This window comes from Heloderma suspectum, chromosome 6, assembly GCF_057233095.1.
Source record: "Heloderma suspectum isolate Gila_16-S chromosome 6, 16-S_ref, whole genome shotgun sequence".
Taxonomy (NCBI): Eukaryota; Metazoa; Chordata; class Lepidosauria; order Squamata; family Helodermatidae; genus Heloderma; species Heloderma suspectum.
This window is the reverse complement of record NC_139463.1, coordinates 123,526,227-123,552,457: the sequence shown is the minus strand read 5'-3', so window position 1 is coordinate 123,552,457 and position 26,231 is coordinate 123,526,227. Positions and strand designations below refer to the sequence as shown.

At 43.9% G+C, this 26,231-nt stretch overlaps 2 protein-coding genes and 2 gene segments (V, D, J or C); all 4 read right to left on the bottom strand.

Moving 5' to 3' along the window:
• The window catches only part of LOC146342984 (uncharacterized), a 177,535-nt gene extending 152,987 nt beyond the window's left edge, over nt 1-24,548 (bottom strand). The window contains exon 1 of the mRNA XM_084807086.1: nt 24,226-24,548. Coding sequence (XP_084663212.1) covers nt 24,226-24,244 — 19 coding nt within the window. The 5' untranslated portion in view covers nt 24,245-24,548. The remainder of the gene's footprint in view (nt 1-24,225) is intronic.
• LOC146342978 (immunoglobulin gamma-1 heavy chain-like) overlaps nt 1-26,231 on the bottom strand; it is a 675,086-nt gene that overhangs the window by 229,875 nt on the left and 418,980 nt on the right.
• The window catches only part of LOC146342982 (uncharacterized), a 197,270-nt gene that overhangs the window by 24,575 nt on the left and 146,464 nt on the right, over nt 1-26,231 (bottom strand). Inside the window, exon 3 of one of the 2 annotated variants that reach the window (XM_084806395.1) lies at nt 23,461-23,527. The exons of the other annotated variant lie outside the window; for it this stretch is intronic. Within the exon in view, the coding sequence (XP_084662521.1) occupies nt 23,461-23,479 (19 nt within the window). The 5' untranslated portion in view covers nt 23,480-23,527. The remainder of the gene's footprint in view (nt 1-23,460; nt 23,528-26,231) is intronic. 2 annotated transcript variants of the gene reach the window in all.
• On the bottom strand, nt 1,154-18,395 carry LOC146342985 (Ig mu chain C region membrane-bound form-like). The segment is given in 10 exon segments: nt 1,154-1,667; nt 2,882-3,039; nt 7,111-7,443; nt 8,989-9,333; nt 10,396-10,725; nt 11,622-11,933; nt 13,314-13,407; nt 15,590-15,660; nt 15,943-16,060; nt 18,282-18,395. Coding segments are annotated over 10 exon segments (1,884 nt in total).

Sequence of the window (26,231 nt, the reverse complement as noted above, 5' to 3'; positions counted from 1 at the left end):
TCTCTCCCCACGGTCCTTTGGTTGGGAAGTGTTGCCACAGTTACTGCAAACGGGAACTGCAAAGATGGGATGGAGTGTAGAGCTCTTTTAAAAGGAGACTTGGCAAGTGTGCAATAGAAGCGAGGCACCCCCAAGCCTCAATTCAACTCTTCAAACCCTGAGGATCAGAATGGTAAGTGGGTGATCTGGTCCCCTTTTCCCAACATGTCAGTGTCATAATTTGACAGCTTTCCTGGAATCCAACCCCCCATTTAATGCAGCCCAGCCCCACTTACTGGAAGGGAAATGCTGTGGAAATCCATCTGGTTTGAACATGCCTAAGTGGGAGAAGGCTCAAGCCTTTGTGCTACAGAAAGTTCTAAATTTCCAGGACTTAAGGCACAACTTAAATACAGTTCTTCACAAATGAATCTTGATATCATTACTTACAGTTGCATACAGGGAACTAAACCTTGTTTGCAGTTGCATCCTGTGCTAACTGATTCAAGTGTGGGTATGGGTGTTTGTAGATGAGCGGTTGTGCCTTCTTGGCTTCATGACTTGAAAAGACTTTGATGGCTTTCTCCCAGGAGGGTCATGGGATTGTCAGGGCAGAAAATGCTTCCAGGCATTAAGGCCAATTGAAGATGATGAGCCATAGTAACAGTCTTTAAGAATCACCTGCTTATGTACTCTAAGGTGGAGGCTAGAGTTAAACATGGGACATGAGAGCCTCGGGTCAATATTCCTAGTCAGCTAGAGACTAGCAGGTACTTGGACTCCACACAGGCCAGTAACTCCACTCTCACGGCCCCATTTTCAAAATGGAGCCCTCCCAGTTATAAAAGCAACTTTCCATGACTAGCCAAGACACCAATATGCTGAATGTCCCGTTCCTTCCCCCCCCCCAAACTATCCCCTCCCCCTGTTCTGTAGCCCTTCAACAGAAGTTCGTTACATTGTGTGGCTTTCAGCCCCAAACAGATTTTTGTGGTGACTGAGGCTTCTTCCCTCCTAAACTCCAAAATGAAGGGTGAATGTGAAGTACTAATAACCTTGGAAGGTAGTAATCCTTTATTGTTTTAACTAGTTTAAGGTCCATGCAATTTTCTCCTGGCTGAAACAGGAGGAAATAAATCATGTGATTCAGTCATAAGGTAGCAACAACAGTAACAGTAACAACTGACAAGGAAGCCTTTGTGTTAATGAAGAATATACATTTATTGCAGTATTGTATAGTAATCACAATAAAAATGACAAACATTCTAGTTGATACATATTGTGCAATGATATTCTGTCTATTTCACTCGAAGTTAAAAGTGCAATATCCCCTTCATGAGTTTAGACCAAGCATACAACTATTCCTGAAATAAAATACGATTACCACAGAGATACAGAAAAATACTGATACACATATACACACAGAAAAGTGAAGCAAAATTGCACCATGGATCTAAAATGTAAACAGCTGGCCCAAATCTAGTTCAACTCAAATGGAACTGTATGGCCATGATACAAAGCAAGATTAAAATGTAACCTCTCCCAATAAATCTTTCCTTCTTCCACAAAAAAAGGATGGAGAGATCAAGTCCTTGATTACATTGGTGATGAAAGAAAATGAAAGAATGTGGAATCTTTTAAGCAAGTCATTGTCCATGGCCAGAGGACCTTTTGCGTTGCTATTTCACCTGGAATTGGGAAAAAAAGAAGAATTAATGTTGCCATAGAGAAAGCACATGACATCACACTGTCTACTACTTTGCAGTTTCTCTGTTGTCCTGTGTAATGTCTTCTACGAGGTCATAGAATGCTGGGGTAGTGAAGTGAGGGGCATAGAATATGGGAGAAAAGTGAGGGGGGAAAGTTGGTTAGAGTGCATAGAGAAAGGGAGTGGAGATGTAGTCGGGAAGCTGAGATGTGGTGGAAAAGAGCATCACAGGGTGAGAAGCTAAGGTAGAAGAGAAATAAACAGACAAAACTTCAGAAAGTAGAAGAAGAGTGAACACCAGCAAAAGGAACCCTGATAAGCGGCTGAATGAACTGTTTTATATTAGGGATATGGACTTGAGGACACCCCGGGACAGAGCGCAGGACAGGAAGGCCTGGCGTGCTATGGTCCATGGGGTCATGGAGAGTCGGACATGACTGAATGACTGAACAACAACAAATATTAGGGATGGCGGAGAAATCCGCCATCAACTCCAATGAGGCTGGATTCTTTAGAATCCGGCTCCCCAGAGTCCGTGGCAGAATGGACTGCTCCCCCCCACCACCCTGCAAAGCCTGGTTGGGACAGACCCTACCTGGTGCTGGCTGGTCCAGGTCCGTCCTCTTTGTTCTGCAGCTGTCCTCTGCTGGGCTGCGGCCGCAAATGGCATCCGGCATAGGGGACACCATTTGTGTCCCTGCCCTTTGCTGTGATTGGCTATGTAAATATATATGTAGCCTATCACAGCAAAGAGCAGGGATGCAAATGGCATAGCCGCAGAGCGGAACCGGCCAGGGAGGATTCCGGGGGGAGGGATGGATCGCCTCCCCCCACAGCGGACCCCGGAGTGGAACGGTAAGTGGGGTTCGTACACCCCTATTTTATATATGTTATATTGTTTTATTGTGTGTTCCTTGGTTTTAAGTTTTGTGAACCGCCCAGAGAGCATTGGCTATTGGGAGGTATAGAAATGAAATAAATAAATAAACTGGGAGAAACATTACAATTCACAAAATGGTTGCCTGTCCTTGGAGTTTAGCTTGGTCTGCTCTGTGATGACCACTGACACTTTTCTCTATCCTCTAATTTTGTAGTTCACCTGCTTGCTGCAAGTGAATGGCTTTTAGTCCTCAGTTTAGAAAACATGATCAAGAACATTTCACTTCAGCTCCCTCCCTGTTCCATAAATCTTACCTTGATGACAGTCACAGTGGCACTGTAGAAAAGGCTCACAAGGAAGAGGATGATGAAAGTGGACAGGATCGATGAGATGTTTTGGAGTTCTTCACTATCGTCAATGCCAATAAGTCCATCTAGGTAAGCTTTGGACAATACATGGAAGTCAGCTTCTTCTAGAGTTCAGAAAGACAGTGAAGTCTCAATGTATCCAAACATCAAAGAGGATAAGAGAAGGCAACACAAAATGGATGGTGGCTATGAAACTGAGAAGGGAATGGGAAAGAGGTACTTTGGCAGGCAACAGAATACTATTTCAGAGGAGCATCAATCAAGTCTAGATGCAAAGTAATATGTGAAGCTGGGGAGAGAGAAGGGAAAGAGATGAGCTGATTTAGTGTAGCCTTGGGAATGGTGGCAGATGATAGCATTTTTTAACACCGTCTTAAAGAAGGAACAAAAACATTCCCTCTACTGGAGACATCACAGGAGGGCTGTAGAATAGTGTGATCATTTCCAAGTGAGTGATTATTTGCTTGCTTTTCTGATAACTCAGAGACACCAGAATTCTGCAATTACAGTTTGACGAAAAGGTGCAAATTTCTCTCTCTCTCTCTCTCTCTCTCTCTCTCTCTCTCTCTGTGTGTGTGTGTCTATGAAGGTTGGCAATAGAATTGGCAATATGGGTTGACATTATGGTGGCGTATTGCTTTATATCTGATGTGCAGCTAACTCAAAGAGTTGAACTCATGTTGATGGGGCTAGAGATTCTTTATGAGTTCTATGCAGCACACACTGCTTGCTGAAGGGGTCAAGAAACTCTCATTGAACATGGTGCTCTTGTAAACATTTAGAGTCATGAATGTGGTAATAATTTTCCTCCTGGTTTTGCAAACTCCTTGAAATGATTGTATAGGCTCCTTTTGATTTGGAAACATGGACTTTTATAATATAGGGACTCTTCAGAAATGTCCTGACATCATTCTTTGGGAAGCTATGGGGAGACAGTAGTGGAGTAGCATATTCTGCAATAAAGGAAAGGGAAGATGACTCATACATTGCATGCCCTTGAGAGTTTCTTTTATGCATCGCACATGGGTTTCATTTGGAATTTTGCAGCAAATGGGCTTCTATAGAGTGTGGATGTTTATCTCTTGGTAATGTTGAGAGTTTAGCATTGTATGTAGTACTTTTGAATGTACAAAGGGGCTCCTAATTAGTATATCTCTTACTATCACAACTGTAGGTCAAAGTGGTTTGCCCAAAGCCATCTGTGAGATTTAGCTCAGGAGAATTGAATGTATGGTCTACTGTAGTTAAGGGCAGCACTCTATCCATTCCATTATATGGGCACATCCTAGTGTGTCTGCATGTGGATATATGAATGTCTGCATGTGCGTGTGTGTGATCATAGCCGTTGTTCCTTTTGTGGATATCCTTTGGATTATATCCCTGGTTATAAACATGTAGTCTAAACTTTGGTTGACCACAAGCAGAGAGTGGATACAGGTTATTAAGATGCCTGTAGAACAAACTACCTCAAGCAGCTTGAGCAAGTGAGTCAATCTACAGACTACAGGAGAAAGCAGTGCCCACTCCACAATCACTAATCACTCTAAGGAAAGGAAAGTTTCCTCCTGTGCAAGCACCGAGTCATTGCTGACTCCTAGAGGGATGCCTCTTTCGCTGGCGTTTTCATGGCAGACTATAGTGGGGTGGTTTACCATTGCCTTCCCCAGTCATGATGGCATTTCCCCCAGCAAGCTGGGTGCTCATTTTACCAACCTCGGAAGGATGGAAGGCTGAGTTGACCTGAGCCGGCTACCTGGGACCCAGCTTCCGCTGGGATCGAACTCAGGTCATGTGGATAGTTTCGGTTGCAATACTGCTGCCTACCACTCTGCGCCACACAAGGCTCTAATCACTCTAAACCAACTCCCAAATATGAAAGGAAGCTGATCACGAGTAGATCCCATGCATTAAGTCTTCCCAATATGGGATAGGGTTCCAGCTCAATCACAAGCAATACTGAAGTCATATCACTTTGCTATGGGAAGGCGGAAAGGATTGGAGTCTGGCCCATCATTATTGCTTTGCTCTATGTTCCATAGTGTGTCATTGCCAGGAAGAAGTGGGAAATAGTATGGATGGAAAAGGACAATAGTTGCACTTCGATGCCTATCCGTTTGTCCTTAGGTAACCTAATTAAACATGAATGAAATAACCAAAGAATTTCCTAGCTTTGTTGTTATTGAGCACTCCTCTGCATTGGTTGTGAGAGAAGGAAGACTATATGATCTCCAAATGAGCACCTTGTCTCTGCTGCCAGGTTCCATCCCTTAACTCTGGCTCCTGCTAGAGTTGGGGCAACTGCAGTGTATGGTTCCTGGGCATTTCCTCTAAGTGCAGTTTCCACCCTATTGTCATGGCTATGGGGAAGAAATTCCTAGATAAGCATCTCTCAGTGATGGCTTTGGAATCAGATATTCAGTCTTCAGGCAAAGGACCAGAGTAGCAGTACTCTTGGGTTTCTTCCACCTTTCCTTTGGTTCTGTGAGTGACTGATGCTTTTTATAAGAATGGTGGAATATGTGATCTGGCCAATGAGACCAAAGGGTGTGGCTGTGTGTGTGAATGGTTTCAATGAGTGGGTGCTTTTAAATCCCAACAAAGCAACCATTACACTTTTACTTTGTAGTAATAGGTGAGATGACCACTTGTGGTAATTAAGCTTCCATCATCATGAGCCTTGCTGATGGACAAAGTTATTTCTGAATTTCATAAAATGCTCTATTCTTAAGTTATAGTTTAACATCCGTGTGCTGAGAATCTTTGTCGCTGGATACGTACCCAAGTATTCGCAAGGAAACCTAAAAAAAAAATGTCATCCATTGAGACATGGAAGACCACTTTGATGGCTTCAACAGCACTATTACATAATGCATATTCTATTTGGCAAGTGTGTGTGAACCCAAATGGAAGCATTAGCATGCTTAGAACAGCTCTCTTGCTATAATCCACCTAAATCATGACATTTGTGTGTACGCATTTTATTGGTGTCTCCAGTCTTTGCATTAACTTGTAAGAGAAAAATCAAGACAAGATGGATTAGCTTGTCCTGAGATAAACCTATGTGTTAGCTGGTTGAACACCACTGCATGGTGCGTACGATATATAATACAGCTTTAGTTATGTATTTATTTGTGCATCAGTGTGTTAATATCCAAAGATCTCTGCTCTCAATACCTTCTACATCAATTCCTGAGTGTGTTTCAAATTCTCACTGAAATTTCTCTTACCAACTTCCTTCTCATGTGAAAAAGACACATTATGGGTATAGACGCTTTCTTGTGAACACCCAATGAATGAAATGTTCTCCTCGAACATAGAGTAATCTAAATGAGGTGTAGAGGGTGCCTCCATATTCATAGTGGCTTCCTTTGGTTCTTAAGATTATATGGGGAGCTTAGTTTGAGAATACCCTTTGCTTTGAATTAGACGATGATGTTGGGGCCAGAAAATCCATGACACGGCACACACAAAAAAATGGAACAACTAGCTTTCTAAAACAGCTCTTCTCCATTCCAGATGTTAGAATAGCGTGATTTAGAACATGGACAAGTGTAATGTGTATGTGGAAGAATGTGAAGTGGTAGAGAAAGTGCTGGAAGGAAAAGCCATGAGAGAAAAGGCCAAGGGAGGAGGGAAAAAACGGAACTATGGACACAGTAAGGCAGTACTTGCAGTGCAAACTCTCACACTTCAACCTTGAGCACCTCAGGCTTTTAGCATCCTTTGAAAATCCCAGATAATAGCTGACGATAGCTTTGGGTGGAATTTCCCAAGAAACTTTACTTCCCATTGTACTGAAACGGGAGTTGGGTGTCTCATTACAAGCTTGTGCCCTTGAAAATTAATATTAACTTCCATATTAACATTTCTCACAGGAAGCCAGAAGTTTTCTTTGTTTTGAAAAAAACATACTTTATTGGAAACTATTTGTTTTCTTTCAGATGTGGCCAGTTAATGTTTTAACATTGAAGACACATCTTTCTTAGATTTCCACCATCACCCCCCCAAACGTTCCACTGAAGCATCAATAATAAAGCAGGAGACACAACAAGGGAAAAAGATGCTGGTGAAAGTGGGAAGATAGGGGTTGTATAAGAGATGTTACGATGGTGGTTAGTAGCAAACGTTCCCAGTATCGGAGAGCACTAAGGAGACGTTGACAGTGGCTGGTTTACCCGTGTTCTTGTCTACAGTCTTCTGAGTTGTATTGAAGGGCAACGCCTCATGTCCCACCAGGCAAGTGTATGTGTTGCCAGAGCTCCATTCCTGTTCATTGATGGTCAACATACTGTAGGCAAAGTACCTCTCAGGTGTCTTCGACTCCAGTGTGGGTTTGCTGGTGAATATTTCTGCAGAGCTCACTGGCTGATCATTGTGGAGCCACTGCACAAAGAAGTCACTGGGGTAGAAACCTTTCAACAGGCAAGTGAGGGTGGCTGTTTCCTTCAAAGCTAGTTCTTCGGATGGAGGAGGAAGGATGTAGACAGATGGAGATGAGCGGGTGCCACCTGGAAGGTGGAGAGAAAGGGGAAGAAGAGAATATCAAATGCACATTCCTTATAATTTTTACCCCCCCTCTTTTTTTGTTGGTTTGGTTTGTTTCTTGAGGCCTCACTTCAATTTTGACCTTTCAGATTTGTAAGGTAGCAACACTGAACAAATCATAGCTTCAATACAGTGGCTTTGGGAAAAACAGAAATGGGCCTAGTTTTCTTGATCAATGTGATAATATAACTTTCCTGAAGGAGACAGAAAACAGGGCTACAGTAAAAGATTGCTGATAATATTGTTTCACTTGTAGTCAGATAATATATGCCCAACTGCAGCTCCTTTCTTCTAGAGCTATAGCTGCTAATCTTCTCACCGTGTGTGTGTGTGTGTGTGTGTGTGTGTGTGAGAGAGAGTGAGAGAGTGAGAGAGTGAGAGAGAGAGACTTGCTTACAAAGTCCTTCCTATTTAGCCTTGGTGGATACGTTCCACCCTTCTTTGCTGAGATGGGTGGGGGTGGGGGTGGGGCTTCATTTGCTCCTCATGCAGGCCTGTGTAACAGAACCCATCAAGCCAAATGCAGCCCAGCAGCCACCGATGATGGCCCCACAGGGTCTCAATAAACTTGATGTTGTCTGTGCAAGCCTGTCTCACCAGGAAAGGCGTACAGTGCGTTTCTGGTGGGCTGCCATCACCTTGATGGGCCACGAGTAGTGTGCAGGCTTGTCTGCAAAGAGGGTGAGAATATAGTTTCTGCCCCACAGCAGAGGAGTGAGGATTGAAAGGAAAGTGGCTGTGGATCAGTATGAGCCCACAATGAAGTGGATGGAAAGCAGCTACTCAGTAGTAACAAGTAGTGTGCTTGATCTGGATGTAGGAGGCACATGTTCAAATCCCTGGAAGCTCAGTGGTTTCCCTTGGTCAAATCAGTCTGCTCAAAAGCCCAAATGGCAAGAGTTTCAAACCAGTTATCAAAATAATAAGTAAGAATAGGAGGCGCTATTGCACTCCTCTCCTGTTTGGTGATCTAATCCAGCACAGCTCTTGTATTCATTGGGTATTCATTGGGATATGATTACGGGAGCTCATTTGTTCTTGCACATATTGACGTGAAGACATCTTTGCATATGCTGATGGAGTTTTTTTTTTAAAGCTCCCCTCCTCAACTAGCTACCAACTGCTTTTGATTCAAGTGGTGTTAAATATTCTGAGGGCAGATTAGAATGATTCGGAACATCCTGGAATCTGCCATACCTAGAGTCCTGCTGAAACAAATGACACCAGTGCTTAATCTTTTCATGGAGTGGTGTAGTGGCGAGAGTGTTGGACTGGGAGCCGGGAGATCCGGGCTCTAGTCCCCACTCGGCCATGGAAGCTCACTGGGTGACTTTGGGCCAGTCACAGACTCTCAGCCCAACCCACCTCACAGGGTTGTTGTTGTGAGGATAAAATGGAGAGGGAGAGGATTATGTACACTGCCTTGGGTCCTTGGAGGAAAAAAGGCGGGATAGAAATGCAATGAATAAATAAATAAATAATAAATAATGATGTAAACAGGCACCTACCACTAGGCTTTTGAAGAGGTTTTTCGATAGGTTCGGGAAGTAAACCTGAGAAATCAACTTTGCAATAGAAGATTTCCCCACTGATCCATTCGGTTGCACACACGGTGGCTGTAGCATCAATGGATTGCATGTCATTTTCCTGATCCATGGGCTCTTCCACTTTGGTCTTCAGTGGTCTTTTGTTAGGTCCCTGTGTCCAGGTGACATCCAGCAGTGAAATGTCAGCTTCAAAGGGTATGTTGGAGATTCTGCAGGTCAGCTTAGCTGAGTTGGTCTGGTAAATTTCGGCATAGGATGGTGGGATGGTTTCGACATGGAGAGTCGGGGTACCTTCCGTGCTACCCTCTGAGAAGTAACAAGGGAGAAGTGGGAACAATGTTTAGTTCCACATTAAATCCTTTCCACAATAAACAGCATTTTCTAACAGCACCCATTGGTTCCTCACACCTTGATTACTACCTAACATATCTTCAATCTCTTTCAAACATCCAACATACTTAGGAGTCCCCTTCTGTATAGCCAATCACAATATGGAATTGCTAAGTACTTGCTCAATGCAATCCATAACCTGGCCACAAAATTAACTGAGAATCTCCTCTTATACCACCTCTCCACTTCACATAAAGGGGCTCTTGGAAGTTTCTCCACAACTGGTGAAGTCCCTTCCAAAGCCCAGGGCTGCGAATCTTTGAGAAAAGCAGTGTACACATTTTTTTGTTTGGACTATTGTTTGATAGCTACTAGAACAGGATTTTTGGAATGTGTAATTTGTAGTTATCTGTATGTATTTGAGAAGCATGTTTTCATTTCACATGTGAAATCAGGACAGGTTCAGTCTTTTCACATTTTGCTGTTCAGGGCTTTGAGGCAGAATACTTAAAACTTGCTGATGGATTTCAAGGAAGCAGTGTCGTTTTTTTTTTTTTTTACGCTGTGATGCTTCTAAACCCTCAAATTTGACTTTTATTATTGAATTTGAGTTAGGAGAATGTCCTTTCCCTCCCTTTTCCATCCTCAAATTCATTTTGTATGTAAAATAACGTCAGGATGGTGCTCTGGAAACAGTACAGTAGAGAGAATTTGGCAAATAAAAATATGGATGAACTGAGATCCCAAAGAACATTGAAATTGCTCTCCTCTCAGAAGCAATATGGCTTATTCTGAAGGTTTTTGTATATGTTACCATTATAATGTTTATCATTATTTGTTAACATTCAATTAAAAATATATTTAGAAATAAGGTTGCATTGAGCAGAGGCTGAAGAATGAACTTATTTTGTTACTCAGCAAGAAGCAGGGGATGGATTTTGCATCACTCAGTGATAGAGCTGGAAGAACCTCTGCACCAAGAATGTTCTCTTGAATGCTCAGATTTCTGTAATGGTCTGAAGGAACATTTCAGCTTACCACAAAAAGCGTTCTTGGAGAGATCCAATGTGTTGTTGAACTTCCCGTTTTCCACCTTGCAGGAGAATTTCGTGTTAGCGAGCCACTCCTTCTTAGTGACGATGAGTTCACTTCTGATACTGTAAGTGCCACGGCCATCTGAGACTAGTTTGGTGGTGATGAAGTCAGATTCCACGACCTCTCCATTCTTGAACCACTGGAGGGTGGTCTTATCAGTGCAAAGATGAATGACATCGCAGGTGACAGTGGCATTTAGGTAGGCACCTGAGAATGCTTTAATGGGTGGCGCACGGACGGACATCTCAGTGTCAGCCGAGGAGCTTTGTGATGCTAGAGGAGGAAGGAAAATTGCAAGAAGGAAAGTATTATGGTAGGCAGATGCAACACCTTAAAGGCAAAATGTAAATGTAGGAACAGAAGTTTATTTATGTGGAGAGGTCTGCAGATTCAGATCTATCTAGTGTTCCACATTCAGGCTGTGTGTCTGACCCATACTGGCTAAACGTTTCTGCGTCCAGCTGAGTCAAGAGGAAGCAGAGCTTCATTTGAGCCAAGGCTGAGCAGAGTTTAGTGCCCAGAGCTGAGGCTCAGCCTCAGGATAAATGAAAAGAAAAAGCACTGCTGAGGATGCGCAAAGCACATTTCCCTTGTCACAGGCCAAGCATCCAGTCCAGTTCACCCACATCTATGATTACAGGATGGGATTCCTGGATAGAGGATGCAGCTTTCAACAGTCTTGAGCTCCTGTGTATCTGTCTGTCTGTTATTTTATTTTTTAAGAAATGCATCATAATCTTGTGCAGGAAAATGTTAGGTCTGAACTAGACTTCACTTACTAATTGCTCATTGTGTTCAGAAGATAAAATGATGTGCATAGTTTTAGGGACTAGCCAGTTATTGTATGGAATGTATATAGACAGTCCTTCTTGCAGGAGGCTGTTCCTATAAGTCAGCCTTCCCTAATCTGATGTCTTCCAGATGGTTTGGACTACAACTCTCAGCATTCTTGACAGTTCACCATGCTGGCTGGGGCTGCTGGGAATTGGAGTCCAAAACGTGTGGAAGGGCATCTGGTTGGAGAAGGCCGCCATAAAGGCACATGTCATAATAAACCAGTTAGTCTCCAAGGCTGCTGTAGTGCTTTCTGCCTCCTTGCTGCTAAACTCCTGGAAGTGGCCTGTGTTGGCAATGTTGCTGGTGGAACCAAGAGAAATGAATTCACTTACCCTGCCGAACGACTCGTACCACTCTGTTCCCAGAGGAGTGGTCTGCCTTGCAGAAGAATGGATAGAAATTCTTCCAGTCAGTGACAGGGACAGCCGCCTGGGAGCTTGCAGTGAAAGTCCCGGCAGTGTTGGCAGTAGAAGGGAAGCTCTTGAACTTGTTTGCATCGATGCTGGCGTTGTTCTGGTCATTCCAGGAGAAGGCGATGGTTTGAGGCAGGAAATCCTTGGCCATGCAGCCAACGGTGATATCTCCACTTTCTGGGAAGCTCCCAGAAGGAATGAGGGGGAAAAGACTAGGGGCACTTTGGGAAGCTGAGGGAGAAGAAAAACAAAACGACGGAGGGTTTTTGGAAGGGTTTCTGGAAGGGGTTAAATGTTCAGCTGAGAGGTTGAATATTTGAAACGAAATGAACTTTGATTTGTTGGGAAAGAAAGACACGATTATCAAAATTCAAACATGTGTTTTTCTTGAGATGAGTTAGGTGGATGTGATTGTTGACTACAAGTTTGTCTGACATTTTTTAGTTCTGATCTACTAAGAACTAGTGCAATATGTTTAGAAATCTGAGCTATGAGCTGTGAAGGCTCCAGTTTGAAACTCAGTCCTGCCATGCATGACTTAAATCTACACACTTTGTCTCTCAATCTTGCCCCGTATCATGACAACAGTGTTACTGAAAAATCTAAATTAGAGGAATTCAAAGAGACCCAGTGCCTGATGTTCCCCTTCCATTGCTGATGGATAGTGATCTGACAAAATTGTGAAAAAAAATGTTGGACAAATTTCCCTGGGATAGCCACACCACAATAAAGTAGATTTACTTTCAATGGGAAGCAAAGACCACTTGAGAAGCCACCTTTAGATGTCATTTATCCAGAGGCCATTTGGGCCAGAATTCATGTTGTGGTTGGGAGACATTTTTATCAGTCCACGAAGCAAATGAACTGACACTTTTTTTTTTTTTTAAGGAATTGAGTTGGCAGTGAACAGAATAGACTGAAGGGTAGAAATACTGTGGAGTTTAAAGCTGGTGTGTTCTGTTGTATGTGCTTTATTATAATACCTTTGGAAAGACAGTTGCTTCTCTGAAATGGCAACATTTTGAATGTGGGCAATTTCAGGTGTAGTAAAATGGTTCAAAAAGGTTTTGATGAGATGCTGATGGAAATGTGAAGTGAACGCAACACTTTGTGTCACAACCGTTTCTCACAAACCAGTTAGCATTCTTGTCGTTACTATTCAAAACCTCAATATTGTGCCATGCCCACCAATCCTAGAAGTAGCATCTGCCAGAATAAGTCCTTTAAAGAACCCATATTCTTAAAAAATTAAATTAAAAATCCAATCAAAGCAAAGGAAAAACAAACACCAGAGACCTTTGCAAGTCGACCTTTGCAACTTTCATCAGCCTACCTCAGAGCACAGAAACTCCTCGGTTATGCTTTCCTACAACTGAGCGAGGGAAGACCCCCCCTTTAAGAATATCAAAAGTCACCTGTGTAGTGTTGCCACGTAATAATTATCACACCACTGAACAAAACCAGAAAACAGTTCTCCCACATGCTGATGCAGAAACACCACTTGCACTTATCACAGAGGCCTGGTAGGCCTTCAGAGCCTGAGGCATTCAGTCAGCCATCATACTGACATTTGTTTGAGACCTTCAACAAAATGCTGCAGTGAATCCTCACCTCTCAGCAGAAGCACTGCAGTTTGGCATCCCTGCCAGCCAGCCCTGCTCTTCGGAGGATGCTGGGCATGCACAGGCCTCCTTGGATTCTTAACCTTTTAAACAAGATTTGTCATACATCTGCAAACCTTAGAGTTCCCTCAAGGATGCTGATGCCTGCCTCCCTCTTGTTTCTCAGTGACCCCATTTTGTCTCCAGGCCTGCTGACACTCAACAGCTGGGTTCACTATTAGAACAAGTGATGTGGACGTGCACGTGTGTGTGGGGGCCAGTGGTAGCCAGATGTGCACACATATTCCAGAGCAGCATTTCTAACTAACTTGAGAATTAGAAACACTTCTGGAGAAACGGTTCACATTCCTATGCACAGGAGGTGGGAAGCCGCGTCTCCAACGCTTTGCCTGTTACATGAGAACACAAAAGACGGCTGGCCACTCCCTCCCTCCATGTGAAGCACAATAACTGATTTTTCTTTAAGCAACAGGAATTAGTCCCAGATAGAGTTTGAACTGGTTCAGATGTGAGCCACAGATCTTTGAACTCCTCTCACTTGCCGTGTGCTTTTATCGGGTAGAAAGCAGCCACAGGGACCCAGTTCTCCACTCACTGGTTAGAAGCAGCAGGGCTGCAACACGTATCCAATTATGGATGTCAAAGCTGACCAGAAAAAAACCTGCTCCTGTGTCTTTAACAGCAACTTGATGTGCAGAAATCTGCAGGTGACACTCGTCACGGCATGGATGTCTACGCATCAAGCTGCAATTAGCGGCATAGCTACAGTGATCATTTGAAAAGTTGGCAGCGCTGTAGCCATCAGATACTGGTCCTGGAGGAGCTGGAAGGAAGGGAGTGCCAAATGTGAGGACACTGATATGACAAGGAAATCTAACCCCCAACATTCAATGCAACCGTTAACACAGAACAGAGTAGAGCAAAACTGGATCTGTGAAAATACAAACACTTTACCAATTCAGCAGCAATTCAGTGTCTACTAGGACTGGGCCTGAAGCTTGAAGGAGTTCAGGAGGCAGAATCCTGGGTCCTTCATGTCCAGTAGGGACTTTGATTGGGGCAAGATATTATAAGGTGTCTGCTAGTCCTACACTATTACTGGCACAGCAATATACCTCCCAAACCTATGCAACTTTGTGGAAGCTGGAAGGAGACATCCACCAGTCTTCCTTACCAGTATAGAACTGGGAGGTTCATAGGCCTCAAATTTAGCAAAGGGTGAGATTTAGTCAATGCCAATCTTGGTGCTGTGCCTCTGTGCCCCAAATTTAGCAGAGGATGAGAGGGCAAACCAGGAAGCCCAGGGCACCCCACAGGCTTAACACAGACGGCTGAACCAATGGAGGAGCAGAGGGGAAGCTGGTTGCTAGGAGGTTGCAAGATGTTCTCCCCATCATTCTGAAAGTCACAGCTAAGCAGGGAGCCATCCAGCTCTTCCCTGGCTGAGCACTGGGCTTCTTTCAGGGGTGCTTTGCTTGCTCTCCCTGCCCTAGTTATAGATGCAACAGGTCTATTAAAAACAAATTTGAGAGGCTTGCTTGCATCCCAGGCTTGTTTGTAACCTGCGAGATCAGCTAGTGGGTGCCAGGAGCTCCCCACATCATTCCTAAATGTACAGCTCAGTTCGGAACAAATTCCCTAGCCGATCGCTTGGCTTCAGGCTTCAGCAAGATCCCGGGAACTCCTCCACCTCAGCTAGAGCTGCTAGAGAGCCGAGAGGCTTCCAAGCATCTGAGCTCAGGGTCAAGCTTCCAAGACATTAGGGGGATGCCGGAAGAGTTCCCCTTGGTTCCCAAAGCCAGTGCTGAGGGGGAAGCCACCCCAGCTCTTCCCCAGCTAAACCAAGTGGCGGGTTTCTGAGAAGCTAGGGGGCTGCTAGCTTCTCAGCTTTCCCCATCATTCTCAGAACCCCAGCTGACCTGGGAGCCTTCCAGCATCTCCCTAGCTGGCTGCTAACCTAACTTGGCCGATTGCTTGGCTTCAGCAAGATCCTGGGAGCTCCTCCACCTACTCAGAGCTGCTATAGGTCCGAGAGGCTTCCATTCATCCCAGCTCGGTGTCAAGCTTCCGAGACATTAGGGGGATGCCGGAAGCTTTCCCCTTAATTCCCAAAGCCAGAGCTGAGGGGGAAGCCACCCCAGCTCTTCCCCAGCTAAGCTTAGTGGTGGGCTTCTGAGAAGCTAGGGGCTGCTAGTGCTTTCCCCATCATTCTCAGAGCCCGGCTGAACTGGGAGCCGTCTGGCTTTTCCTGAGCTGGGTGCTAACGTGACTCGGCTTTTCCCTAGTCGATCGCTTGGCTTCAGCAAGATCCCGGGAGCTCTCCGCCTCAGCTAGAGCTGCAACAGATCCGAGAGGCTTCCATGCCTCCAAGCTCAGTGTCAAGATTCCGAGATTTTAGGGAGAGGCCAGAAGCTTTCCGCTCAGTTCCCAAAGGCAGAGCTGAGAGGAAAGCCACCCCAGCTCATCTCCAGCTAAGCAGTGGGCTTCATAAAGACTCTGGCTGGAACCCCACCACCCCAGCTACAGCCACGATGTCTCCAAAAGTACAACTTGGACTCGGCCCTTGCCTGAGTGGCGGGGCTCAGAGAAGCTAGGGGACTGCTAAATGCTTCCCCCACTGTTCTCAGAGCTGCAGGTGAACAGGAGGCCATCAAGCTCTTCTGCAGCTGAGCAGTGGGCTTTAGAGAGGCTCTGGTTGCTCACCGTGCCCTGGCTATAGCTGCTATAGATCTTAAACTGCCACAGAAGAAATGAGAAGCTTACCTGCATCCCAGCTCAGAGCTGGACATCTAACAACCAAGAGAGATGCCAGAAGCTTCCCCCACCTTTCCCAAGCCAGAGTGGAGGGAGAAGCCATGCCTGCTCTTTCCCAGCTATGCACTGGGTTTAAAGAGAGAGGCCAGGGGCATCTTCCCACCAGCTACAGCTCCTTTAGCTCCGAAAAGATTGCACATCTCCTAGCAGAGCGGCGGGCTTCTGAGAAGCTTGGGGACTGCTGGTGCTTTCCCCATCATTCCCAGAGCTGCAGCTGAACCGGGCCCCTCTGGCTTTTCCCTAGCCTAGCTGAGCACTGGGTTTTGGCAAGGGTCCAGGTACTACCCTAACTCAGCTCTACTGCTAGAGGTCTGAATGACCTGCATGAGTCCCGGCTCAGTGTTGGCTTCTCAACAAGCTAAGGGGGTATCAGGAACTTCTCCCCTCATTCTCAAAGCCACAGCTGAGAAGGGAACCCTCTGGCTTTTCCCTAGCTGAGCGTTCGGCTTCAGAGAGACTCTTGTTCCCTCGGCCCTTGCTGTTGCTGCTGCAGAAAGGCTTGCAGTCCTCTCAGCTGAGACTTCAGGAAAGCTATGGGCTGACCGGGAGCTTTCTCCATTATTTCCAAAGCCGTGTGCCATGAGTGGGAACCACACAGAGATCTTCCCCACCAAAGCCTTGGGCTTCAGAGAAGGGTTTTTTGCTCCTTCACCCCACCGGTAGCTACAATCAATGCAAGAGTCTTGCAGGACTCCCAGCTAAGCGGTGAACTTCAGGGATGCCAGAGGGTTGCAAGGTGTTTCCCCCATCATTCTGAAAGCCACCACTAAGCTGGGAGCCATCCAGCTCTTCCCTGGCTGAGCACTGGACTTCTTTCAGGGGTGCTTTTCTTGCTCTCCCTGCCCTAGCTATAGATGCAACGGGTCTATTAAAAACCATTTGAGAGGCTTACTTGCATGATTAGATTAGCTAGTGGGTGCCAAGAGCTCCCACCACAGTTTCTGAAGATACAGCTCAGTAGGGGACAAAGCAGCTTTTCCCTAGCTGATCGCTTGGCTTCAGCAAGATCCCACGAGCTCCTCTACCTCAGCTAGAGATGCAAGAGAGCTGAGAGGCTTCCAAGCATCCCAGCTCGGCGTCAAGCTTCTGAGACATTAAGGAGATGCCAGGAGCTTTCCCCTTGGTTCTCAAAGCCAGAGCTGAGGAGGAAGCCACCCCAGTTCTTCTCCAGCTAAGCTGAGGAGTGGGCTTCTGGGAAGCTAGGGGCTGCTAGTGCTTTCCCTGGCATTCTCAGAGCCCCGGCTGAACTGGGAGCCCTCCAGCTTTTCTCTAGCTGGGTGCTATTTGCTTGCCTTCAGCAAGTTCCTGGGAGCTCCTCCACATCAGCTAGAGCTGCTAGAGAGCTGAGAGGCTTCCATGTATCCCAGCTCGGCATCAAAATTCTGAGATTTTAGCGGGATACCTGAAGCTTTTCCCTTGGTTCCCAAAGCCAGAGCTGAGGGGGAAGCCACCCCAGCTAAGCTGAGTAGCGGGCTTCCAAGAAGCTAGGGGGATGCTAGTGCTTTCCCCAGCCTTCTCAGAGCCCCGGCTGAACTGGGGACCCTCCAGCTTTTCCCTAGCTAGGTGCTAATTGCCTTCAGCAAGATCCCAGGAGTTCTCCACCTCAGCTAGAGCTGCTAGAGAGCTGAGAGGCTTCCATGCATCCCAGCTCTGCATCAAGCTTCTGAGATGTTCCCAGAGCCAGCGCTGAGGGGGAAGCCACCCCAGCTCTTCCCCAACTAAGCCGAGTGGTGGGCTTCTGAGAAGCCAGGGGGATGCTAGTGCTTTCCCCATCATTCTCAGAGCCTGGCTGAACTGGGAGCCATCTGGCTTTTCCCTAGCTGGGTGCTAACCTGACTTGGCTTTTCCCTAGCCCATTGCTTGGCTTCAGCAAGATCCCAGGAGCTCTCCACCTCTGCTAGAGAGCTGAGAGGCTTCCAAGCATCCCAGCTCGGCATCAAGCTTGTGAGACGTTAGGGGGATGCCAGAAGCTTTTCCCTTGGTTCCGGAAGCCAGAGCTGAGGGGGAAGCCACCCCAGCTCTTCCCCAGCTAAGCTGAGTAGCGGGCTTCAAAGAAGCTAGGGGGATGCTAGTGCTTTCCCCATCATTCTCAGAGCCCGGCTGAACTGGGAGCCGTCTGGCTTTTCCCTAGCTGGGTGCTAACCTGACTTGGCTTGTTCTTAGCCCATTGCTTGGCTTCAGCAAGATCCCGGGAGCTCTCCGCCTCAGCTAGAGCTGCTATTGAGCTGAGAGGCTTCCATGCATCCCACCTCGGCATCAAGCTTCCGAGATGTTAGGGGGATGCCAGAAGCCTTTGCCTTGGTTCCCAAAGGCAGGGCTGAGGGGGAAGCCACCCCAGCTCTTCCCCAGCTAAACACTGGGTTTCAGAAAGACTCTGGCTGTGTCCCCACCACCCCAGCTACAGCTGCTATAGCTCTGAAAACATGACTGAGCTCCTGGCTGAGCAGTGGGCTTCAGAGCAGCTAGGGGGCTACTGGTAGTTTCCCCACTATTCTGAAAGCCACTGCTGAGTAGGGGGCCATGTAGCTTTTCCTCCACGGAGCAGTGGGCTTCAGAGAGGCCCCGGTTGCTCACCCTGGCACTGCTATAGCTGCTATAGAATTAAACTGGCTTGCCTGCATCCCAGGTATTGGGCTTCAGAAAAGCTTGGGGATGACAGGGGTGTCTCCCCTTGTTCTTGAAGCCACCGCTCAGCAGGGAGCTCCACAGCTTTCCTTAGCTGAGCACTGGACTTCAGTGAGACGCTAGCTGCTGCCCTGCCCCAGCTCTAGCTGCTTTGGGTCTGAAAGATCTGATGCCTCCCCAATGGAGTAGTCGGCTTTGGGAAAGCTCGGGCATGGCCATGCGCCCTGTCCTTCTGACAGCCACACAGCTCAACAGGGAGCCCTCCAGCTTTTCCCCAGCTGAGCACTCAGCTTGGCAAGACACTGGCTGCTGTCTCTGCCCCAGCTAGGGATCTGAATGGACTGCATGCAAGAAGCTAAGAGGTTCCAGGACGTAGCTGTGAATCAGAGAAATGTCGGCATGGCCAAGAGCCTTTCCCCCACTCATTCTCAGAGCTGCAGCTGACCAGGGAACCATCTAGCTCTTTCCCAGCTGAGCTGTCAGCTTCAGAGAAGCTTCAGTTGCTCTCCCTGCCTGGCTATAGCTGTTCTAGAACTAAAACTGGCTTTCCTGCATCCCAGCTCAGTGTTTGGCTTTGAATAAGCTAGTGGGATGCCAGGAGCATCTCGCTTTGTTCTCAAAGCCAGAGCTCAGCCGGGAGCTCACCAGCATTTCCTTAGCTGAGCCGTGGGCATCAGAAGGACACTAGTTCCTGCCCTGCCTTAGCTCCTGCTCTGGATCTGAAAGATCTGATGCCTTCCCAATGGAGCAGTGGGCTTCAGAGAAGCTCAGGCATGGGCAGGTGCTTTTGAAGAGCTGCAGCTGAGCAGGAAGCCATCCAGCTCTTCCCTAGCTCAGCAGTGGGCTTCCGGGATATTCCAGTTGCTTGACCTGCCCTGACTATAGCTGCTGTAGATCTAGATGTAAAACTGCTTGGGGGCTGGTAGGCTCTTGCATGGCTCCCAGCTGAGCATCGGGCATCAAGGAAGCTCCCTCCCAGGTTCCCAAAGAAGGTGCTGAACAGTGAAGCTTTCTTGGGTATGCTGGGTGGGTCTAGTTGACTACCCAAGCACTCCAGAGAGCCACTATTCACTTGGGAAAGGAGTTGCACACCTCCACATGGAGTGCAATCAATGGGATACCGAAGGAATCCCAGTTGGTGGTGGGTGGCAAGGAAGCCTATTGATATTACAACTGCAAGATTCTGTCTATCTGTCTATATCCATCATCTATTATCTCCCTCCTAAATAACAGAATATCAGTAGGAATTAACAACTATGCCAGTTAAACGTGTAAATTGATTCCCTACATGATTAGCTGACTGTTAAATAAATTAATCAACAAGCAGTAACCAAATAAAACAGTTTCCTATTGTAAGTGAAGTTGATATAAATTAAGATAATTACAAATTGTTCCTTTTTTTCAATCAAAATTCTACTATTCTAGTAGTACTATTTTTTCAATCAAAATTCTACTATTCTAGTAGTACTATTTTTTTCAATCAAAATTCTACAAAGAGTCTACTACTTAATCAATCCATCAATCATATTAAACAACAAAGAGATGGAAGTTTCAGTCAAAGGAAAGAATGTACTCAACAAAGATAAAAGGAATTAAAATCCCGATCACATAGAATAAAAGATAAAATGGGAAGGGAACCATGCCATTCCTCCCCTCAAATGAGAAAACGTAAAAATGGGTGTCCTTGTAACGCAGGATTTTTTTTAAAAAATCAGCAATAAATGAAAGATTGCCCCCACAAATTCATTTTCTCTTAAGAACTATGTCTTCACAATTCATAAAAATAAGCAATAGTAGAACACATTAAAATACTTCTATATAAATTAATGCAAAGTATTAATAAATGTTCAATTCATTCAAACCAGTTAAAAATAATCATTGCCATATTCTAAGCTGTAATAAAAAAAACAGTTAAAAGAGATGTAACCCCCCCAAAAAAACCTTCTAGAGAAATAAGCCAACCAGCTTCTTTCCCCCCCTTACCATTTAAATGTATGATTTCTAGATGAAAATGTGCACAAACCTCTAGTGTTTCAGAACCAATTGCCTAGGGAACAGAGACTATTTTTTTTTTCCCAAGCCAAAACATGAAAAAAAAATCTGGGTTATTTTTTGAAAAACAAAATCAAACCCAGAAATCCTACAAAGACAGGTGTTACTTGTTGTTTTCGAAACATACAGGACTATTTTCAATCATGCAAAACTATTCTAGATGCTAAAAAAGCTATCAAACGAAACTTCAAGTCTTAAAATAAATCAAAACTGAGAAACGAATCTGTAGCCACCTGTTTGTTTTAATTACCCCAGAGCATTCCTATTTTCTGATCAGCCATTTTAGTTTTACAAAAAGGAAAAAAAGAAACCCACCTTTTAAGAAATCTTTTATTGATCGCTGTAGCAATTTTATATTTTGATGCATATTAATTAGCAGTTTTATCCTGCTGTTAACTTCAATATGCTTGAGGTGATTCTTTCAGAAGTAATATGATATTCACCCAAAGGGCTGATCTGAGCCAGGAGCCCCCCAAACCTTGATTCAATTGCAGGGTTCACCCCCAAAATGAAAAAAAAGGACATCTATCTAAGCATGTGAAAAGTGCTTTTCCCCTCATCACTGAGAAACCCCACATTGACCTCATAAGTTGGTAAGATGGATAAGAGGAAGAATAAAGGAAGATAGATCAACAAAGAAATAAGTCAGTGGTACATTAAAGACTACTAAATTTATTGAGACATGAGTTTTAAGAAAGAGCCTATTTCACCCGGTATATATGAAAACTTCATCCACTTGATGAAATAGGAGATTTCCTATGGAAGGTAATTCCACAATACTCTGTTAGATCGAGATTTAACCTTACTTAGGGCTGACCCATTGATTTCAATAAGTCTACTCTAAGTATGGCTAAATTTTGATCTAACCCTCTGTTTTTATCACTGTAAACTAACATAACTACTCTTCTTGTGGAAGAAGATAGACAGACAGGAACAAGAAGATAGACAGGAACAACATGGAAAGATAGAATTAATATCCAGATCAATTGCAAGGTAGATAGAACTAAATGAATTGATTAAAGAATACATTAATATGAAAGAATTATTCTGGAGAGAGAGAAACAGATGAGAGGTAGACAGGTTTTCTGAACTATTGGTTATTTATAAAAATGCTGTTACATTTCTGCATTTAAACTTTGGATCCACTAATGAAGAGAATAAGAACTCACTGAGGGACAAAGACCATTTCCCTCAGTAAATATATACATATATAACGTGTTTCATCCTGCAGTCCATATAGACTCTCAAAATACTTTAGAGATCAGAAAAGCTGAGATAGTGGAAGAATGAATTTCTTTGTGGGAGGCAGTATCCTCATCAAAGAAAAATCCCATTCATGCAGCGATGAATAAAATTAGATCTGTTAGAAGAATATTGATTTACCTGAAGTAACGGTGACCTGGGTTCCTTTTCCCCAGAGGTCGAAGCCATAGTTACATGCTAACACAACTGCCTGGTGACATTGTACTTAATCCTCTATAGTCACTAAGACTAGGGTAATATTAAGAAAAGATCTATAACTGAACTTAAGTGATCCCTTCTTTCAAGCCTCAGTCAATTAAATGCATCCCCCTTCCCTTTAAATGAATCCCCCCCATCATCTCTTAGAAGGAATCTATAAAATACCTGAATATCTCAAATATACACATATCTCAAATATACACAGTCAAGTATCTTCGTAGAGCACATTACAAGCACAATTCTGTCAATGCCAATCTTTCTGGACTATTCTATGGTTCTTGAAAATGTATAGAAAACATGGCACAACATTTCCACTGAAGGGAAAAAAATAACAGTAGGGATAAAGAAAACTGGGCAGTGGAGTAATTTCGGTCTTTGGTTTATCATGAGGTTATATGGGAGACTATGTATTCAAGTCTCACTGAAAAAGACACCAGTGAATCCAAGGAAGTTGCTGTATTTCATCAATAACTACCAGGAAAATAATTCTAAGTGGATACATTAGGGGAAAAAAAGTTTTTACCTGATGTAACGGTGACCATGGTGCCTGATCCCCAGTAGTCAAACCAGTTATCACATTGCAATGTGTTTATGGGGAAATCCTACAAGAACCTTGTCTGCTCCAGCAATTTATTAACTGATCAATTGCACTGAATCAGTTTTAAGATTGTGAATGCACATTTACTTGGGAATAAATCCCATGGAATTCAGTGGGACTTACTCCCAAGTAAACATGCATATGTCTAAGAAAGTTTTACATTTTTTCACAAGTTGGGTACAAAAAAGTCTAAACCTACTTTACATTTCAATCCTAAACACACATATTGGAAGGAAATTCTACTGCTTTAAATGAAGTGTATATTTTTCAAGTAAGCGAGTTTAAGATTGCAGTTTGGCAATTCTGTAAGAACATAAGGATTGTCTTTCTGGTTTGGACCAAAGGTCCAAGCATGCCAGAATTCTATCTCTGGCAAGCAGTTGGTCCAATTATTCTGGAACAATCCCCGTTAAACTAAATTGGACTCCCCTGGATTAATACCATTCCTGGAACATGGTCCCCAGTAGGAATCCTAAAGTCCAGCAAGTAATAATGGAGAAGACTAACTTTTCAAAGACTTCACTTAGAAAATAAAAAGAAATATGCTGTTTATGATCAAAAGGTTTAAAAGGAATTAAAATCATACCTGAAGTGACGGTGACCATTGTACCTTGTCCCCAGTAGTCAAAGTAGTCACACTGCCTCAACCCTTTCTATGCCGTGTACAAAAACCTAATCAAGAATACTTTTGTCCTTTACAACCCACAAAAACTGTGGTTATCTCTTAAATGATAGTTTTTCAGCCCCCAGTCCCATATAAATTGGGAGGGGGGAGAGGCTTTAACTGCCCCAAGACACAGTACAGAAGAAAATGTTAATTGTTTCAGGACCACTAGATGCTTAAATAAAAAACAACAAAGAGTTTCCTGACACCTTAAAGACTAACAGATTTGTTGTGACAAAAGATTTGGTAGACTTTTTGGCTTAGGACACAATAAATGTTAACCTTTGAGATGCCAGAAGACTCTCTGATGGTTGTTTTTTTGTTTTTTGTTTGCAACTGGCTGTGTTAGTTACCTTCCTAGAATCAGATGCTTTAAGGAAAATGTTAGGGACTCTGGACACATACATTCCTAGCTTTAGAAATATCTTTCTCTACATTCCCTGCTTCATCCTAAATGCTAGTTGAGTCATGGGCTGATTTAGTATATATTATCAAGATACTTATTTTAGCCTAAAGTTGTCTTATTAAAGATCAATGAGTACTCTGGAGTAACTAGGTGGAGAAAGGCAGTCTGAGCTACCAGGCTTCTGTTTATCTGACAATCACTTTGGAAAAAAAGAGACAGAAAAATCTCACTGAATTATAAAAAAGCACACTAAACAGAACAAAGAAGCAGAATTAACTTACCACTGGTCACTGTAACCATGGTCCCCAGTCCCCAGGAATCGAAAGCATAATAGTCACAGTGGCATTAATTCCTGTCTCAGATGTCCAAAAACATACTGTCTCGGACCTCAAGATGCCAGAGGTGAACTTCTCCCAATGTTCCCATCTTCTATTCCATATTATATTTATGCACACAATGATATTCTCCTTCCCTTTTAATTAAAACTGTATTTCCTCTAGTCACCTAGCCACAGCTTGCTTTTAGGACATTTAAAAAATACAAAGATCTTACTGCAGAAAATCTGGATTACATGATTGAGTCAATGGAAAACATGGAAAGGGAAATCGTTACCTGAAGTCACTGTCACCATGGTTCCTTGGCCCCAAAAATCGAAGGCAGCATAGTAATCACATTGACTAATTTGCCAGTGCCACATGAACAAAAACTGAATAGTATCGTTCTGCTGCTAAGAGTAAGACTACCAATATGATGATATTGGTCATTCTTTGCAACTGGAATAAACTGATTTATACCTAAGTACCTGGATTTATGAGTAGGTTGTTCATTTGTCAATTTCGTGCTGAATCATGGTTTTCAGAAATACGACTCTAAGCATTCGGTATCAGTGGAGCTGATGCAATTTATATCTTGCCTGACAACTATATTTTTCCTGGAATTGCTGAAACATTTTCAGTGGAAGTATGTTTAAACAAACGCATATCTATAGCATAGTTAAGATAGGTCTGATCCACAGCCAAGACAGTGTGGACATCTCGGTCAATATCTATGGCTTTCAGGACAAACCTAACTTTTAAAGAATGAACATTTCAAGCAAACTTTCTACAAACTGAAATACGTAGAAATCTTTTTTACCTGAAGCGACAGTCACTTGGATCCCTTTCCCCCAGTAATCAAAGTAGCCAAAGTAGTAGCACACTACTCATTTCTCGACTGAGGGTCGTGCAAAATCCCAATTAGAAATTGCTTAAGGAATTGTCCCTTTACAATACTGCAAAAAAGAGGGGTATATTTCCCTCACCTGTTGTGATAGTAACAAGAGTTCTTGGGCCCCAGGAGTCAAGGTAAGTAAAGTCCCATACTGAATATTAGCTTTCCACTAAATAGTCCATTGTTTTCTTGAATTGGGAAATGCTGATCAACATGCTAAGAAATATAGGATTCACTCACCAAGCCAAGGGGTATTATGTTCATACATCTTACTTTCATCTCAATTAATACACACTAAGATCAGATCCTTCGCATGCTCTATAAGCAGAATTAAGTTGAGGCACTAGAAAAATAGCCTTGAAATAGAACCTCAAAAGGGTTCTATTTCTTTTAAAAAGTGGTATTTATTCTTGAAGTTTTGGAAAGAAAGCAAATTCAGCAACTGGCTCCTCATTTCTCTAAACCTCAGACAGTAACATGGGAATAACATAGAGCAGCTTATTCAGAATTCAGGTGAAGAGACCAAAAGCATCACACTTCCTCATTTGATCTAGGACAAACACGTACATCATATGAAGAACGAAATGTTTTACCTGAAGAAATGGTCACCATAGTTCCTTGTCCCCAGTAGCCAAAGTACCAGTTGCACAGAGATACTTTTAACTAGGAACGTGGCACAAAAAACCCATTCTGATTTTCTCTTTTTTTACAGACACACATATTAAGACTCAAATGCTGGCCTATTTCACTGGTGAGAAAAGGACTGGTCTCTAAAAAATGGTTAGTCAAACTGATGTCTCAACAGTGAAGAAGACATCCATCTTAAATGACATCTGAACAAACTTTGAGGTGTGGATCTTGGTGAAGAAGCCCGTAACGGTCATCTTCTCAAAACAATCCCAAAGTTGAATTTCAGATGACACAGATATCTCAAGACAAAATGAATATTCCAAGATTAAAGAGATTAGATTGGAAAAAGTCTTTACCTGATGTGACGGTCACCATGGTCCCTGGGCCCCAGAAATCAAACGGGTTACACATCAGCATAGTTGTATGTTTCCTCTGTACAGAAACGTCT